This window comes from Mchenga conophoros, linkage group LG4 (assembly GCF_057382185.1).
Source record: "Mchenga conophoros isolate Kocher_MC1m ecotype Shallow Benthic linkage group LG4, M_conophoros_male_GT1.1, whole genome shotgun sequence".
Taxonomy (NCBI): domain Eukaryota; kingdom Metazoa; phylum Chordata; class Actinopteri; order Cichliformes; family Cichlidae; genus Mchenga; species Mchenga conophoros.
The window spans coordinates 34307024-34321954 of NC_140529.1; the positions used below are offsets into that span (position 1 = coordinate 34307024).

Here is a 14931-nt window from a genome sequence, read left to right on the forward strand (position 1 = left end):
TAGTAAAATAATAACAGATTTTTTGATTAATGAACTTTCTAATAAGTATTAGAAAGGCTGCTTAGCAATCTCTCAAATCAGTTTTTGAATTGTTTTTTTTTTTCCACTTAATGTAATGTGACTTATTTTGTCCTTGTTCTGTCTCTGTATTGCTCACTGTTTGATTTATTTAATTTACTTTTTTTATTGTCTGTGTACCATTTTTTTACACTTCTATTTATAATGATGAAGAAAAACTTTAGTGTGCTCATACGGTCACTGTCTTTCAACGTCTCAGTGACTCTGCCAAAATTCCGACAGTCCCTGAAAGCAGCAAACATTAGCTAGCTAGCCAGCGGGCTAGATTAGCATAGTGCTAACAACAGAATGGGCTTGCAACTGCTTGAAAGGACCGGTGACCTCTGCTTGGCTTCCATGCTCTGAAAGCATCTTGTTTCTCTATCGCCGGTATTAAAAAAAATGGATGTCAGTGAATGTGTTTTATCGGCAGGCAGGGCCGTGCTGGACATGGTGGAACGGGAGTGGCAGCCTCTGTCTGCGGGCGAGCTGGAGCACAGGCTGGACCAGGCGGTGGAAGAGATCCTGGAGTCACAGCTCCTGGCAAAACTGGAAAAGCAGTCCCATCGTCGTCCTCCTCCTACCAATACTATTTACGTACAGTTACTACAGAATCAGGTGGTGCCCCAAGTTTTACACACAGCAACAACATCCAGTCCGTCCGAGCAGGAGGAAGAGAAAGAGGAGGAGGCTGCAGAGTCCCAGGAGCAGGTTGATACTGTGGATAATCCAGCGATCAAGGTAGTTTTGTGGCTTTAGTTTTCCTCTGAGAAAGCGTTTTACAGTTTTCAACTACTATTAAAAACAATAGTGACAATTTTTGGCCAGTTTTTTTAATTTTCAAACTCAAATTTAACATGATATTCAAAAATCAATTAAAAAGAATTTGAACCTGAATATGAGATAAACTAAGGAATTTCTAAAGTGTACCAATCATGTATAACAATGCCTTTAATCAAATTATAAGCTCTGCATTTCATATGTTTGTTATTACTCCTTAATCTTATAACTTTTTGCTGGATTCATTTGTTTTATCGCACCAAAAAAAGTGGAAAATGCATCTTTTTCTTTGAGATGTGGCTGACATCCCAGTAGAAAACCAGAAACTCTGCATGATCCGGAAGGAGAATAAAGTGGATACATGCCTATTAAATACTGTTGTATTTTGTTTGTGTCTCTGTGTTTCACCAGTACATTTCAGACCTACTTCAAAGCTCCAAATCAAGGACACGAATGGCTGGACGGGCTCGCTTATCAATGTCCCACACTGTCCTCCTGTCTCTCACACTGCTGTCCGAGCGAGTCAGTTACCGCACTGTGTCCCGCCGCTTCCAGCTGGAGAAGGGAAACATCCACAGGATCTTCTTCTCTTTCTGCCAGCGCATAAACATGCTGGAAGAGAGGCACATCAAATGGCCAGCTGGTGTGTTAATTTGTTGGGTCATTAATCATATGTGGGCAAATTATGATGATGATAATATTTTCTCTCTGTTCTTCAGGGAAAGAGGCTGTAGAGGCACTTTTCCCATTCTCCAATCTAATTGGAAAAAAGGAAGTAGAAGGAGGACAAGGTGTTCCTCAGGTTCTGGGAGTGTTGGGACACACCCGGATCCCTATTCGCCTGCCTATAGGGAAACATGATGTGGAGAGCACCATACCTGAGGTGAAGAGAATGAAGATGGAGGCCCCTCCTGACTCTTGGTTAAACCTTGAGCTTGTGTGTGACATTAGAGGCCGGTTCTTGCACTGCAGAATCAGTAAAGGATCTCATGTGGACAGAGGTCGTGCTCTAAGAGACAAACTCAAACAGAACCCTGACCTAATGCCTTCCAGCTCCTGCCTTGTGGCCAGAGCTGGCTACCCACTTACTGATCAGATTTTTACCCCGTACACAGGAAGTCACGGACCAAGAGAGGCGCTCTTTAACAAGACGCTGGAGGAGCATTTTCAGATCCTAGATCAGGCCATTGCCGATCTGAGAGCCAGGTTTCGGAGGCTCACGTATCTGGATATTGGAAACTATGACCGAGCCAGAGCTGTTGTGCTGACTGCCTGTGTGTTGCATAATGTGTTTCTGGACCTAGGACAGGCGGTTCAAGGAGAGAAGGAGGAAGCCACACCCCAAGATGAAGAGGGGGAGGCGGATGACGAGGGTGTATGCAGACGTGACTCCATTACAGATTTTCTGTTTAAAAGCTTTAATCATGGAAACGCGTGAACATTTCAATTTGTTAATAAACTTCAGTTGTGCTCGTGATCCTGGCATGTTGCATTCATTAACATTTGAAGGTAGTGACTGAACCCCTAAAAACCAACAGCAAAGGTTTCCCTGAGGTCATAGAGCGAGAGCGGTGAAGGGATCTCTGTGGGAAAATGGGCCTCCCTCGCTCTGAGACTTCAGTAAACACATTCCAGGTTAAATTGAACACAGCATTAAATTTATTATGTAAATCACTGTCAATATTAAGAGTCAAAAGAGGATCATCCAAGATGTGCTCATTAGGTAACAACTTGTCAAGCTCTTCACTAACCAGAAGGTGACACCAATGTTTATATATTTTTTTAATACACGCTGTAGTGTATGCATTAAAACAGTTACTAAGGGAAACCCAAAAGCATAATCTAACAGGGATGGCGGTAGCTGCCAACCTTAATATGACAACAAACCAACTTTTCATTAATTTAAATGAATGACACTTTATATTACACAGAATTCATTCATCAAGAGTTTAGCTTTTTTTTTAATTTAGTCATCTCCATAGTGTGGTGTTAATGCATTTTCCTAACACACAAAAGATCTATAGTCCAAGATTGGGAGGAAGGCGTGTCAGGACTGTCACCGCGAATCAAATAGACTGATACGGCAAGGCCGGGATGGTCCATTTGGTAAAGTAAATCTGTTGGGCATCTTTATTGGCCTTTAGACAATAATTCTGATGGCAAAAGAACCAAATGGGACAGGCGGGAAAAAAAAGGAATGGCACTGCGTGTAAAAATCTGGCAAGTCAAATATGTGGATCTACTGCGGTGACCCTTTGTGAATAAAGGAGCAGCTGAAAGAAGATTACTCTTAATCCTTGACAAAGTTAGTTATAAGTAAATTCTTCTCTGTGTTCAAATCAGGCACCTGGTAGACAGGAAGACCTAAAAAAGAGCCTAAATTTAAAGTTTAGAAACCACAATAGCATGAAATGTGTTCTGTCATGAAAGTGTCGTCACATTATATGTCGCAAAGCGCTGTCCCATTTCTACTTTCCTCAGTTAGAGCCCTTGCAGTCTCACACACTCAGTCACCTATGAGGTGTTTAGGTCTTCTCCCCCTGCATATTTCACCTCTAGCTTGAGCAAGTTGTCATATTAGAGTAGTAATAAGAAGATGCACGGGGGTAACTTCCAGTATTTTTTGTACCATTCTCTAAGGTAATAGACAGCCAGAGCCTGTTTCTGTGCTAATGCTCACACTGCATTATTGCTACTTATGCTAATAATTTGTTTTAAAACTAAATAACTATATGTGCTGGAAAGATTTGCAGGAAGCTTTCAGCATAAAAAACACACAACAGAGACAGAGTTATAAACAAAGAGTATCTTATTAATACTTTAACATTTATACCAGTATCTTCATTAATCCCATTACTGAAATCTGTATTGTATTTGACTGCTTTTGGCCCGGCAATGGTTACTTTATTTACGTACAGTTTATTTTCGTACAGTTCTTTAACAGATGGGGGTGGATTCCCCATTTGTGTGTACTCTTCAACTTCATCCAAGTTTTCTATTTTGGTATAAAAATAAAAGATTCTGACATTATTTTGAGCACCAGGAGGAAAAAAGAGACAGGTTTAAAGAGAACTGTAATCTGCCTGCTGTGTTAAAGGTGAGTCTGGCCTCATACTGTACACCTGCTAATCCAAGCTACTCTGTAAACTGTAACGGTAAAAATGTGAAAAAGTCTACAAACATTAGACATTGCAAACGAGCTGTTCTTCTCATGCAGTGTTGGAAGGTCTTGGTAATTTCGCGTTTCCTCTCTCCTAATGTCCATCCTTTGAAGTCTGTGTGCCGTTCTTCTGAGCCAGGCTGGAGATGGCTTGGGCCAGGTTGTTGATGGCCTCAATTTTTCGCTCCTCCAGTGCTTTCTGCTGCGCCCACATGTTCATCTTCCTCTCCTGCAGCTCCATGTACAGCTGCAGGACATCCTGCGGAGGCCTGGTGAGGCAGGGAGCAGCTGTTGCAGGAGGCGTAGGGAGGATAGGGGTAAACCTCTTGCTCGCTATAGCTTTTCCTACTTTGGTCCCGCTGAGTTTGGCCCTGCGCTGGGCTTCGATCTCCTCCCTGCTCTTACCCAGGACTTCGTGCATAGCTTTAAAGAACTCCCAGTGGACGCTGGTCACTCCCAACCTCTTGGCCCTCTCTGCGTTTTTTCTGTATGTGGCCAGCATGTTTCTCCACTTGAGATCACATTCGTACGCCTTCACAGTGACATCAGTGACCTCTGACTCCCTCAATTTGGCATTGACCTTCTCTGCAACCATTTCCCAGAGTTTCTTTTTCTTGCACACTGGCTGGTCAAAGGCCTGATCCATTTCAAGCCGGGTATTGACTAGATGCCATGTAGCCTGAACTGTCCAGATAAATTCTAGGAGTGAAAAAAGGTAGATGATCAGATCGACTGCTTTTTTTTGGAGTTATTAAAGACAATGCCTTGGTCTACAGTACAGTTTTTCTTAAAATGCTGAACATCATGAGTACAACTACAACTGCAATACAACTACAATTAAGTTTTTCTGCGTTATGGTATACTGCACTATATTTTGGATGCATATCTTGTTCTTGATCTATATTTTAAAGCTATAGTCACATATTAAGTTTAAAAATATAAATAAAACTATTCCAATAATAATACTAATAAAACCAACCATAAAATAATGTACCGGTATATGATTTTGTATTAAATACTACATCAAGTACTTTTATTGTAGGTACTTTGTATGCTTAACTTTTACTTAACTGAAAGGGTGTGTAAATGCATATTTAGCTACATTGCAAAGCAGTTTTTATTGAATACAAATTTTGTGCAGTGCTACTTTTAATGCAATAAACCAGGTTGTTGTTGTTCTTGCCCCCCCCCCCCCCCCCATTCTCATTCTCCACCCCACCCCATACAAAAAAAGAAAAAAAAAATCCTGGAAACGTTCCTGCTGAGTACTAACCTGCTTTTGTTTTATCCGTATCCACACTGGACACGACCGTTTCCTTTCCTTCCACTTCGGAGTTTTGAATCACAATTGTCTCGATTACCTCCATCTTATTAAAAGCACAACCATTACAGTTAAAGTTGTTTTTTTTTATTTACTAGCGGTGTATCTATCGCGGAATTTAACAACATCCAAGAGTCACCGATGCCCTCTCTCGCGTCGAGAAAGACGATGACTATAACAACGTCGCTTGGTAGCTTGGAAATTGTAGTTCATTTTGGTTATTACGCCTATTCTTTTTAGTATTCTGGACTAGCGGATGAACTACAATCCCTAAACTCTTTGACTCTTTTAACGTAGGTTACGATTTGTCGCGATCATGGGGGGTGTAGTTTTTCAAAAGGATGGTTCGCATAAGAGGAACTGGGCGCTATCAAATTCGAACTACACGTCCCAGAGTATTTTTAACCGACCCACCTCTTCACTCCCTGCTCCCTCCCTCGGCCGACCCTGTTTTGTTGTTTGGCTAAAGATGGCGTTAGCGGCTAACCCACTCGATTGCAGTTTGTTTCACAAAAATTATTCGGCCAGTGGTAACAAAACATTGATAAAATAGAGATTTAATTCGTCATTTTGTGTGTAAAAAATATATTACACCGAGAAAATACACGTCCACTTGGTCGATTAACGTTTGCTTGGCCTTCTTACGATATAGGCCAGTTTTAAAGGGAGCGGACCGAAGCCGTCGGAACTCCATATCCCGTCGGGGAGTGCGGCGTCAGGCGGTAACACTTTCCTTTTTCATGCTGGTATCTGTAGTTCTTACCACACAAGTCGCTTTTTTCCGGAAACTTTAAAGACAATGAACTAAACCAAGAGTTGAGTATATCTAAGTGGAAAGGACATGGTATATAATTTCTCGGTGTTTTACTGGAAACGTCCAGTGATGCCTCGCGGCGCCTGTGATATTTGTTTTAATTGAGGAGGACAAATTAAAAATAAGTACACCTGTTACCTGGAAATCCGGGGGGCCATGGCTGCAGAATGTGACAGAAAAAACCCGAGAACACCTTCCAGGGAAGGACAACCATCACCAGAGTCTTCTTTGACCTGGTGCTTGACTCACATCTCCAAATCTGGATCGGGGTCTGAGCGTCAGGGACAGTCAGGCTCAGGCGGTGCCAGAGAAACGGACAAGAGGTCCAAAGTCTCCCAGTGGCGAGCGCTTGTTGCTATTAGGACGCAGCACATCAAGGGCGGCAAGGCTGGCATTGCCAGATTCAGAGGTCAGGGTGGTCTCCGGCACCTGTTGGATCTGATTAAACACCCAGAGTGCTCGAGGAAAACTCTGGATCTCGCTCTTAGCATCCTGGGCAACTGCTGCACTGAGCTGGAGACACGAATAGAGGTGAGACAAGAAATAATAGATGAGTTTGTTTATTAAAGTCACTAACTTTTAAAATGTTTTCCTACTTTCCTACAATATCAGGTGCGTAAACTTGATGGGATAAATATTGTAGGTAAGTGGTGATTTATTGTTATACTATATATTATACTTTTTAAATTTAAGCAATCTTTATCATAACTTATATCTGAAAAATGCCTGTTGTAGTGGACATCCTTAAGAAAAATGTGTCACTGGAAACAGTCCTGAACCGAGCAGCCCGCGCTTTAGGGAACTTGGCCATGGATCCAGAAAGCTCTGCACTCATCCACTCTGCAGGTATGTCTGACCTGCTTCTGTGTGTCACATCCACCTTTGTAGCTGACAGCATTTAAAATGAGCTTGAAAGCTTCCAAATGGGCTTTTTTAGTTGTAGATATATTAAAATAATAATAATGATAATAAGTGCTGTAACAGACAGGCAAAAGTAGAGTGCTCAAAGGGCAGATTTAAAGTCGATCATTAAGGTCAAACAGGGGAAAGAAGACAATAAACAAAAAAACTGAAAGCTGATAACCAGACAGTACAAAGATATCACATGTAATGCCATCACATAAAAGCAAGTCTATCAAAATGTGTTTTCTTTGACCTGTGAATCTATATAATTTCTCCTCTGATTATAAATCGTTCTTATTATCACACAGGTGGTGTTCCTCTTCTCCTTCTCTGCGTGTCTCTTTCATCTGCACCGTCCTCCCCCACAGCTGCTCCACCCAAAGATGCCTGTCCCAAACTTGAGTGTGCTCAGTCTGCTACTCGAGCCCTTCTCTACCTCTGTGATACGCCTTCTAATCGCCTTTCATTGCTCACCCAAGGGACCCTATCTGCGCTCACCCCTCTTATTGCACCAGAGTATCCCCAGGGGTTGAGGCGAGCAGCTCTCAGGACTCTCCATGAGCTCACCCGGGGCTGTGGTGTTGAATGTGCCAGGGAGGTGTCTCGTTCCGGGGTCCTCGCTCAGCTGGGTGTCATGGTGACAGGAGAGTCTGGTAAACCCTTTGAAGAGTTGGCACTGAAAACATTAGCCAATATGTGCTCTCAGGGTTGCCTACGCCCTCTCGTGGGGTCACTGGGAGTCATCCAGAAGTTCACAGAGGAGGTTAAAAGGGACCCACTGAAGTCAGGACTCTTCCTCAAGGCTCTGTGCTTGTGCTGCAAAGAGGCCGTGAACCGGGCCAAGGTGAAAGAGAGCGGCGGACTGGAGGTACTGATTGGCTTTTTGTCGGCTCATCAGAGTCATCCTCTTTCCCGTCTCGCTCTTATGGCCTGTGTAGACTTTGTTTTTGATGAATCTGCCATGGAGCAGCTGCAGGAGTTGGGGCTGGTTCCTCTTCTTGTTGCACGGCTAGTTGAGCTCACCAGAGGAGAGGAGCCATTGACTGAGAAGATGGACGTGAGCCTCTCCTCTAGTACGTCTCCCACCGAGCTCCTGTCTTCATTATGTTTTGATTCCTTTGATTTTCCTCCTCCCGAGGGACACAAAAAGGAAGAATCTGGTAGGGAGCAGGGCTCATCCAGCTTTTTAAGTCTCAGGTATGGAAAAAGGAAATTTATTTTTTAAAATTTAGTTTTCCCAATGCACTGTTTTCTTCTGTTTGATATTGTTTACAATTTCATTCCTTTCTCCAGGTCCTGGTTGGTGTCTGAGGGTTTGATAGCTTCTGAAGGGGACCTTCTAGATTCTTCTAATGTTGATGGAGAATGGGGGAGTCTTCAGATCCCGCCATCTTCATCACCTCAAACCCCTTCCTCAAACCCATATTCTAGTTCCTCTCTTAAAAACTCTTCTTCACCCAACTCAGCTATTTCTTCTGCTTCTAAAAAAGCACCTCACTCTTCGCCTTTGTCTTCATCATCATCAAAAGTCACCAATCTGCCTCCCTCCAATACGCTCTCACCACAAACCCAGCCTAGTTCCTCCACCATCTCCTCTCCCACTAAAACAAGCCAAACCCCCGTTTCTCCATCCAAGTTTTCATCCCCACTCAGACGCAGGCCGCGGGCTCAATCAACAACGTCTTTGACTAAAGTCACACTTGAGACTCCTCCATCTGTGCCTCGCGCATTAGCTTTCCATCACCCTTACCACCCCGAACCCTGGACGCCAGAGTCACCCATCCTGCTGCTGCTGTCGCGCTTCTCCCACGCCACCGATCCAAGTGCTGCTCTGGTCAGCTCAGGCGTCATGTCCGGCTTGCTCTTTTACCTTACCCAGCGTGAGGATCCCAGCAGCAAGTGCTTCCGCATGCTTTGCCGGCTGAGCTGCAACCCGAACTGTTTGCAGTCGCTTCTCCGAACGGGTTCTGTAGCGCTCATTCGCCACCATCTCTGCCAGAGAGAAGAAGGATTTGAAGGAGGAGACAGGCAGACGGACAGAGTGAAAGCCAAAGTTAAACAGCTTGGTGAGATGAACACAGTCATGTTAAAATAAGTGAAACCTTATACAAGATTTAAATAATGCACACATAAGTAATTAAATATGCTCACAGGGTAGAGGTGCAGTGTTAGTCTTTTACATTTAAAATCTGCTTATTTTGCTTTATTGGAATCATTTTTATTTGAACTGAGAAAGCCAGGCTACAAGTGAAATGACTCCTAACAAGTAACCCTGAACTTTACACGGATACACTGAAAATTCAACTAATTCAATTGCTGCTTGGTCACATTTGGTTAACTACAGGGACGATATTGATTCGCTGTTGATCAGAATTTATCTCAGGAACCGTCTTTTGTTCGATCAAATATAATATCTGGTCTTTTTGTTTTTTATGTAAGACTAAAGAGTTTATAATTGTGTGCTGACTTTGCAGGTGTGGCCCTTCTGAATAACCTGCGTGTCCAGTGTGAGTCTGGATTTGGCTCTGGGGTTCTTGCACATGTGATGCTGTCTGGCTCTGACTCAGATAAGCTGAACTGTGCACTGTCTCTGCCTTTAATCAGCAGGTAATTATTGGATGTATACTGACAATGTATTCATAAAAAAATACTAAATGTATAACAGTAGGGCTGCAAGGATTTATTGAGTATTTCGAAAAATTCAGTTCTAAAAAGTTCTCGGCACACATTCTTTGCTTCGACACTTCGTTTAAGGCACGGCCCTGTAGCGGAACATTGTCACCATGGAAACGTGAGCGCTTCTCCCAGACTTGTGACTTAAAAAACAGACGTGCAATACAAACATATTTAGGAGCAGCATGTGAAAAAAAAACAACAACTCGGCTCCCAATTTTAAACAAAAACACAGATGACCCAACAGCAGCAGTGATGATGCTACCACAGTTTAATGGGGAGGCGGAGTCTGTTTACATCCCGCGAAGAGCAAAGAGGCGGAGTCATTACGCGACGGTGAGCTCAGGTTGATTGAAAGAAAACGTGTTTCTCGTGTCCAAAACAGCAGGCTCTTCATCAAACCAACTCATCAACAAACTGTGATATGAAGAAAAACTATCTTTGTAGCTGCTCCATTCACTGCCATTTGTTTTACACAGAAATCTGCAGCAAGCCTCCAGGAGTTGTATTAAAATATGCCGATGAACTGGTAACTTAGTCTGATACCAGACTAGTTAGATTATACAGCTCGCTGACGGCTGACGGCAGCTGTCCTTTTTTACATGGATGCGAACAGGGGTGAGTCTAAACGGGGGCATGGTGTGCACTAGACCATTTATTTCAAAGCTTATGTTACATTGTTCAGATTCAAAGTGAAATAATCTGAAATACTGTCTCAATTAAATTGCGTTAATATTTAAAAATATACAAATGAAAGCTTTTTTTTCACAAGCCAAAAAAAATGTACATGGGCCAGTAAAACTCTGAGCCACTGACCCGAGGGATCTTAGGTTGGATGGTGAATGTTAATGTTCATTATCTACACCATCATAACCTCTTGTGTTCAGCAACACAAAAGCTTTGCATCAATGCACGGGGCAAACTTCAAAATATTCAGATATGCTTGCTTCTCTTCGTTGCAGCCACTACATTTTCCTTTTTCCTTACAGACGCAAACTCAGTCATTCACTTGCACACTTTAACACATAAAAACACATATAGAAAAACTCAAAAAGCCTTCTAAGAAGACAGTAAAGATTCATGTTTTATGCCTTAGTTTATTTTGCATATTCATCTTATTTTATTTGACTATACTTGAGAGTATTTTTTAAAATATATTTTTGCATTTAAGACAATTTTTTAAATTTAAAACGTAAATAAAAAGGGTTTGTTTTGTTGACGGATAAGACAAAAAACACGGGAACACAATGAGCAGTTTGTTTTAATAAAACCTGTATTTTGTTTTCCGCATTACTCATTAATAAGACAAAAATATTTCTACTACTTGATTAATCGATGGAATAATTGATAAATTAATCAATTAGTAAAATAATCGATAGCTGCAGCCCCACATAACGGTAATCTGTGATGAATTTTGAAGTAGACCAAATATAGTGGATTCTATTCTACTTGCATTATATTTCTGAAATATGGAAATCTTCTATCTGAAACAAGCTGTTGTAGTTCTTCAACCTTTACACCAAATATCCTCAGACTGCCTGTTTCTTGTAAACAGAAGGCTTGAACAGCAGGCAGGCGGGGCTTCTGTTCTCTTACCTGCGTGCCTGAAACAACTATATTAGAAACTGCCAGACATCCTGACATCTTGTAGATCAGATAAAGAAAAGCCTGAAAATAAGCTTACTGTAGTGTGAGGTTTTTGTCTCAGGGATTACTTGTACATATGCTGACCTTATTATTTGAAACAATTTCCTTCTTGAATAGGAGTATCCATCATTGTAACAGTGTGTATATGAGAGGGAACAAAGAAGGTCAGAATAGACAATAAACACTCACTATTAATGTTTTTACCTTTTCTTTTTCTCGTACAGCAACAAGTCACTGCTGAAGAAACTTCTTCTGGACAGCGGCGGGCTGCTCTTGGCCCTGCGGCCCCTCAGCTGTGACGACGATGATGGTGCGGACGAAGACCACCCTGCTGAATGTGAAAGACTGCTTTCTGACTTTTTGAATTCTCCACATTCAGGCGTGACCTCACATCTCCACTCGCTGTACTTCTCTCTCCTGATTGGATGCCTGTCTGCTCTCACAGGTACCATTAAAACCGAGCTCGACAAAAAACATTCAATTTCAGTTATAAGACAGTCGATCAGTAGCCTTGGTCATTTTTCTCCGCCTCCCTCTAAAAAAGCTCGGCTAGCAGACACGTGCCCTTACAGCATCTCTAACTTTGATCTGTTCTTGCTGCTGGATGATGGGACCCAGGTCCCAGCCTGCAGGGAGGCTGTAGCTGGGGTTGAGGGCACAGGTGGGGTTGGCTCTGAGTATTTCAGGGCCCTGTTGAGAGGTGGATTTGGAGAAGCTCAGGGCAATTCAAAAGAAGCTATCCCCATTAAAGATGTCAGCAGAGGTGCATTATTACCAGTGCTACATTATCTGCATGGATGTCGCTTTACTAAGGGTGAAGAAACAATTAAGGAAAGGGAGGAAGGAAGGAAGAGTGGACAGTGCCAGATTTTGGACAAATTGGTGCTCGATGGTCTGAGTCTCTATGAAAGCGAGACAGAGGAGCGCTCGGAAGGAAATGTGGATTTCCAGAAAACTCCGTTATGTGAGATGATGATTGGAGGTTGCAGGTTTTTGGTAAGTGAGCTACAGAGAGACTTAGAGGACCTGTGTGTGTCGTTTCTCCTGTCCTGCTGTCCGAAAGCCGCTAATCGGACTACAACAGAGGCCAACGCTGAAAAGGATACATCCAAAATGGACCACGAGTGCCCCGAGTCTGCTGAGGAAAGCCTGGCCAATCGAACGTCAGAGCTAGAGCTGACAGGATTTAAGATGCAAACTGAAAAAACAAAGAAACCAAATTCCCTGCAACAGACAGACGGTAAGAAAACAGTGGACAAATCAGTCAGTTCAGAAGAGCTGACTTTAAGACCAAAGAGCTTGATTAAAGATTCAGAGCAGCTTCCTAAATCTGCGGCTCAGGGCTCTCGCTCCTCGGAAACATTTGCTGAAGGTGGTGTTCTGGCTGCTCTGCTGCCCCAGTTGTACTGGTTTTCCCAGCGGTACAGCTACCCAGCACTGGGCCGGGCTTGCCTGTCCTTGCTGCTGGGCTGTCAGGACTGTCCTCGGCCCTTCCTGTCCTCCTCCATTGCTGGGGACTGCCTTCGCAGACTGGCCAGAGAAGCTGACTGTGCAGAGACTCTCAAACAAGATCTGTTAAGTTTGGTCTCCGTAGCTTTGACCTGAGCAAGGATCGAAATACTGATTGATCACATAATTTAAAGGGGCACAGCGTGAGTTTAAGTGTCTAGAGTTTCCATTGTCATACGTTTAGGAAGCACATGGATTATGTGGTTTACAGCAGCATGGTTACCTTAAAAAATGCTGCTCCAGCACTTACAGAAGGAACTGCTGATTTATGTTGATTTATTTTGATCATTTTGAAGAATACATTTCTGTTTAGCTTGGATGTAAATGTAGCACGTCCCAGCATGATGTACATCTACTATAATTTACTGTTGGTGATTTTTTTTTTATTTTTTATTTTAACCGGGGAAACGTTAAAGCAGATGTCTGTCATGCATTTGATAAAAATAGCTAAAATTATGAGGTTGGTCTGAGAGCCAGTTGTTGGAGATGAAGTGGAATAGCAGATAAGCAACGTATATACATTTCAAATGGCTCATAAATTTATGCCAGTAAATATATTGGTGGAACATCACTTTGGTCTCAGTTTCTTCTTGTGGGAGGGTGTGCGTACACAAAAAAGGGAAAACCTAAAGCCTTGAAAGTTAATTGAGTTTTGGTTAACTTGGATAACTAGCAGTAGAGAAAGTCAAGCTCTCCAGATGACTCTGGTGTTTTCAGGGTTTCTGCTACTGCATTACAAAGTTTCTGGGGTTAAAGATTTTTTTTATGGGTAAAAGAAGCAGGCAAGTACCTGTTCAGCTTTTTTTTTTTTTTTGGACTGCACGTAACAGTTAACAAAAGCATTCAATGCTCTCACATAGATATAGGTATACAGTACTTTCTTTTCATGTTTGAGGTGGGTGATTAACCTCCCACTGTCTTTGTTTCCTTCCAGTCCAACATTTGTTTTCCCCCTGAAAAATTATTCTGGTTTTTCAAAAAGTGGTTTCTACTAATCAAATTATCTACCTGGCAACACAAGGAATTATACAAAATTTTGTAGTGCAATTTTTTGTCAGTGGAGTGGGAATCTGAGGACCTGCAGGCAATCAGGATATTTGGTTCTGACCAAAAGTTCTCATTATTCAGAATCATATACATTATATTAATTGATCATAACCATTAATTCGTGAATGTGTAGATCAGCTGGAGAAGATTTTATTTCTACTGCTGGATAGCTTTATCAATAAGCCAACATAAAATAATTTCTAGTTTAAAATCTCCCCAAGTAAGCTTTAAAATTGATGCTATTTTGCATTTATAATATAATGTAGTAGAAAGCTGTGTAACAGAGGAATAAAACACAAATACATTAAGATTGTACTAGAGTAAATGCATTAGGTTAGGTGGTGGTGTTGGGCATCGTAACATCGCTCCAGTCCAATGGAAGTCCAGCCATACGTGCATTTCAGAGGCAGCCCTGCTGTTACATTTATCACTACAGTATAATTGTGCAGCGCTGCAGACAGAACAGCTGGAGAGAGGGGGGTGACACCGGAGAGTTAACCCACCTCAATTAGGCTAGTAAATGTCAAGTTAACCTAACTGTTGTGACCAGGCTCACGGAAACTCAGCATTCTGTGTTTTTAAAAACTGGTCATGCATAAAAGTTTTCAGTCGGGGAAACAGTTGCCAAAAATTTTATGTGGGCTTGAGTTGGCGTGAAGCAACGTGCCAGTGCAGTCGTCTGGATAGTTTGTGGAAAACAATGCACCTTTATGACACGGTGGAATCTGCCACCGAGTCAGGTCACTTATGATACTTGATGCTACTTATTGTTTAACAATAGGAAAAAACTGATGTTTGATAGAATAATAGTTTTATATTTAAAGCCTGATATATGTTGGATTTTAATCTTTCTAAATTTGGCACCCCTCATGGAAAAACTCAGTGCAATCTGCAATCACATCGGTCTAAAATGTAAATACACTTTCATCACAGCACCACACACAGACACATATTTTGTGTATTGATTAAATTAAAATGAGCACTTCTCCAATTTAAAAAATGAACTGGCACTCATGGTAA

The 14931-nt window shown here is 42.1% G+C and overlaps 3 protein-coding genes across 3 annotated transcripts; 2 read left to right on the top strand and 1 right to left on the bottom strand.

Moving 5' to 3' along the window:
* Nucleotides 1–102: 102 nt before the first annotated feature.
* Nucleotides 103–2314, top strand: LOC146576608 (putative nuclease HARBI1). The gene is made up of 3 exons (XM_085272011.1): nucleotides 103–798; nucleotides 1249–1480; nucleotides 1557–2314. The coding sequence occupies exons 1-3, from the start codon at nucleotides 460–462 to the stop codon at nucleotides 2273–2275; spliced, it is 1290 nt and encodes a 429-aa protein (XP_085128137.1). The 5' UTR covers nucleotides 103–459; the 3' UTR covers nucleotides 2276–2314.
* Nucleotides 2290–6031, bottom strand: LOC146576609 (uncharacterized). The gene is made up of 2 exons (XM_085272012.1): nucleotides 5271–6031; nucleotides 2290–4696 (listed from the first exon to the last, which is right to left on the bottom strand). Exons 1-2 carry the CDS (start codon nucleotides 5362–5364, stop codon nucleotides 4092–4094), a joined length of 699 nt encoding a protein of 232 aa, XP_085128138.1. The 5' UTR covers nucleotides 5365–6031; the 3' UTR covers nucleotides 2290–4091.
* armc5 (armadillo repeat containing 5) lies at nucleotides 5770–13621 on the top strand. Its single transcript, XM_085272010.1, has 7 exons — nucleotides 5770–6663; nucleotides 6745–6775; nucleotides 6868–6978; nucleotides 7344–8232; nucleotides 8329–9101; nucleotides 9510–9642; nucleotides 11580–13621. Exons 1-7 carry the CDS (start codon nucleotides 6289–6291, stop codon nucleotides 12958–12960), a joined length of 3693 nt encoding a protein of 1230 aa, XP_085128136.1. The 5' UTR covers nucleotides 5770–6288; the 3' UTR covers nucleotides 12961–13621.
* Nucleotides 13622–14931: the final 1310 nt, after the last annotated feature.

Coding starts and splice junctions, on each gene's coding strand:
- armc5 (XM_085272010.1), top strand. CDS start 6,289: ATGGCTGCAGAATGTGACAGAAAAAACCCGAGAACACCTTCCAGGGAA. Junction 8,233..8,328: donor TCCAGCTTTTTAAGTCTCAG/GTATGGAAAAAG, acceptor TCCTTTCTCCAG/GTCCTGGTTGGTGTCTGAGG. Junction 9,643..11,579: donor TCTCTGCCTTTAATCAGCAG/GTAATTATTGGA, acceptor TTTCTCGTACAG/CAACAAGTCACTGCTGAAGA.
- LOC146576608 (XM_085272011.1), top strand. CDS start 460: ATGGATGTCAGTGAATGTGTTTTATCGGCAGGCAGGGCCGTGCTGGAC. Junction 799..1,248: donor TGGATAATCCAGCGATCAAG/GTAGTTTTGTGG, acceptor GTGTTTCACCAG/TACATTTCAGACCTACTTCA. Junction 1,481..1,556: donor GCACATCAAATGGCCAGCTG/GTGTGTTAATTT, acceptor TCTGTTCTTCAG/GGAAAGAGGCTGTAGAGGCA.
- LOC146576609 (XM_085272012.1), bottom strand. CDS start 5,364: ATGGAGGTAATCGAGACAATTGTGATTCAAAACTCCGAAGTGGAAGGA. Junction 4,697..5,270: donor TACGGATAAAACAAAAGCAG/GTTAGTACTCAG, acceptor TTTCACTCCTAG/AATTTATCTGGACAGTTCAG.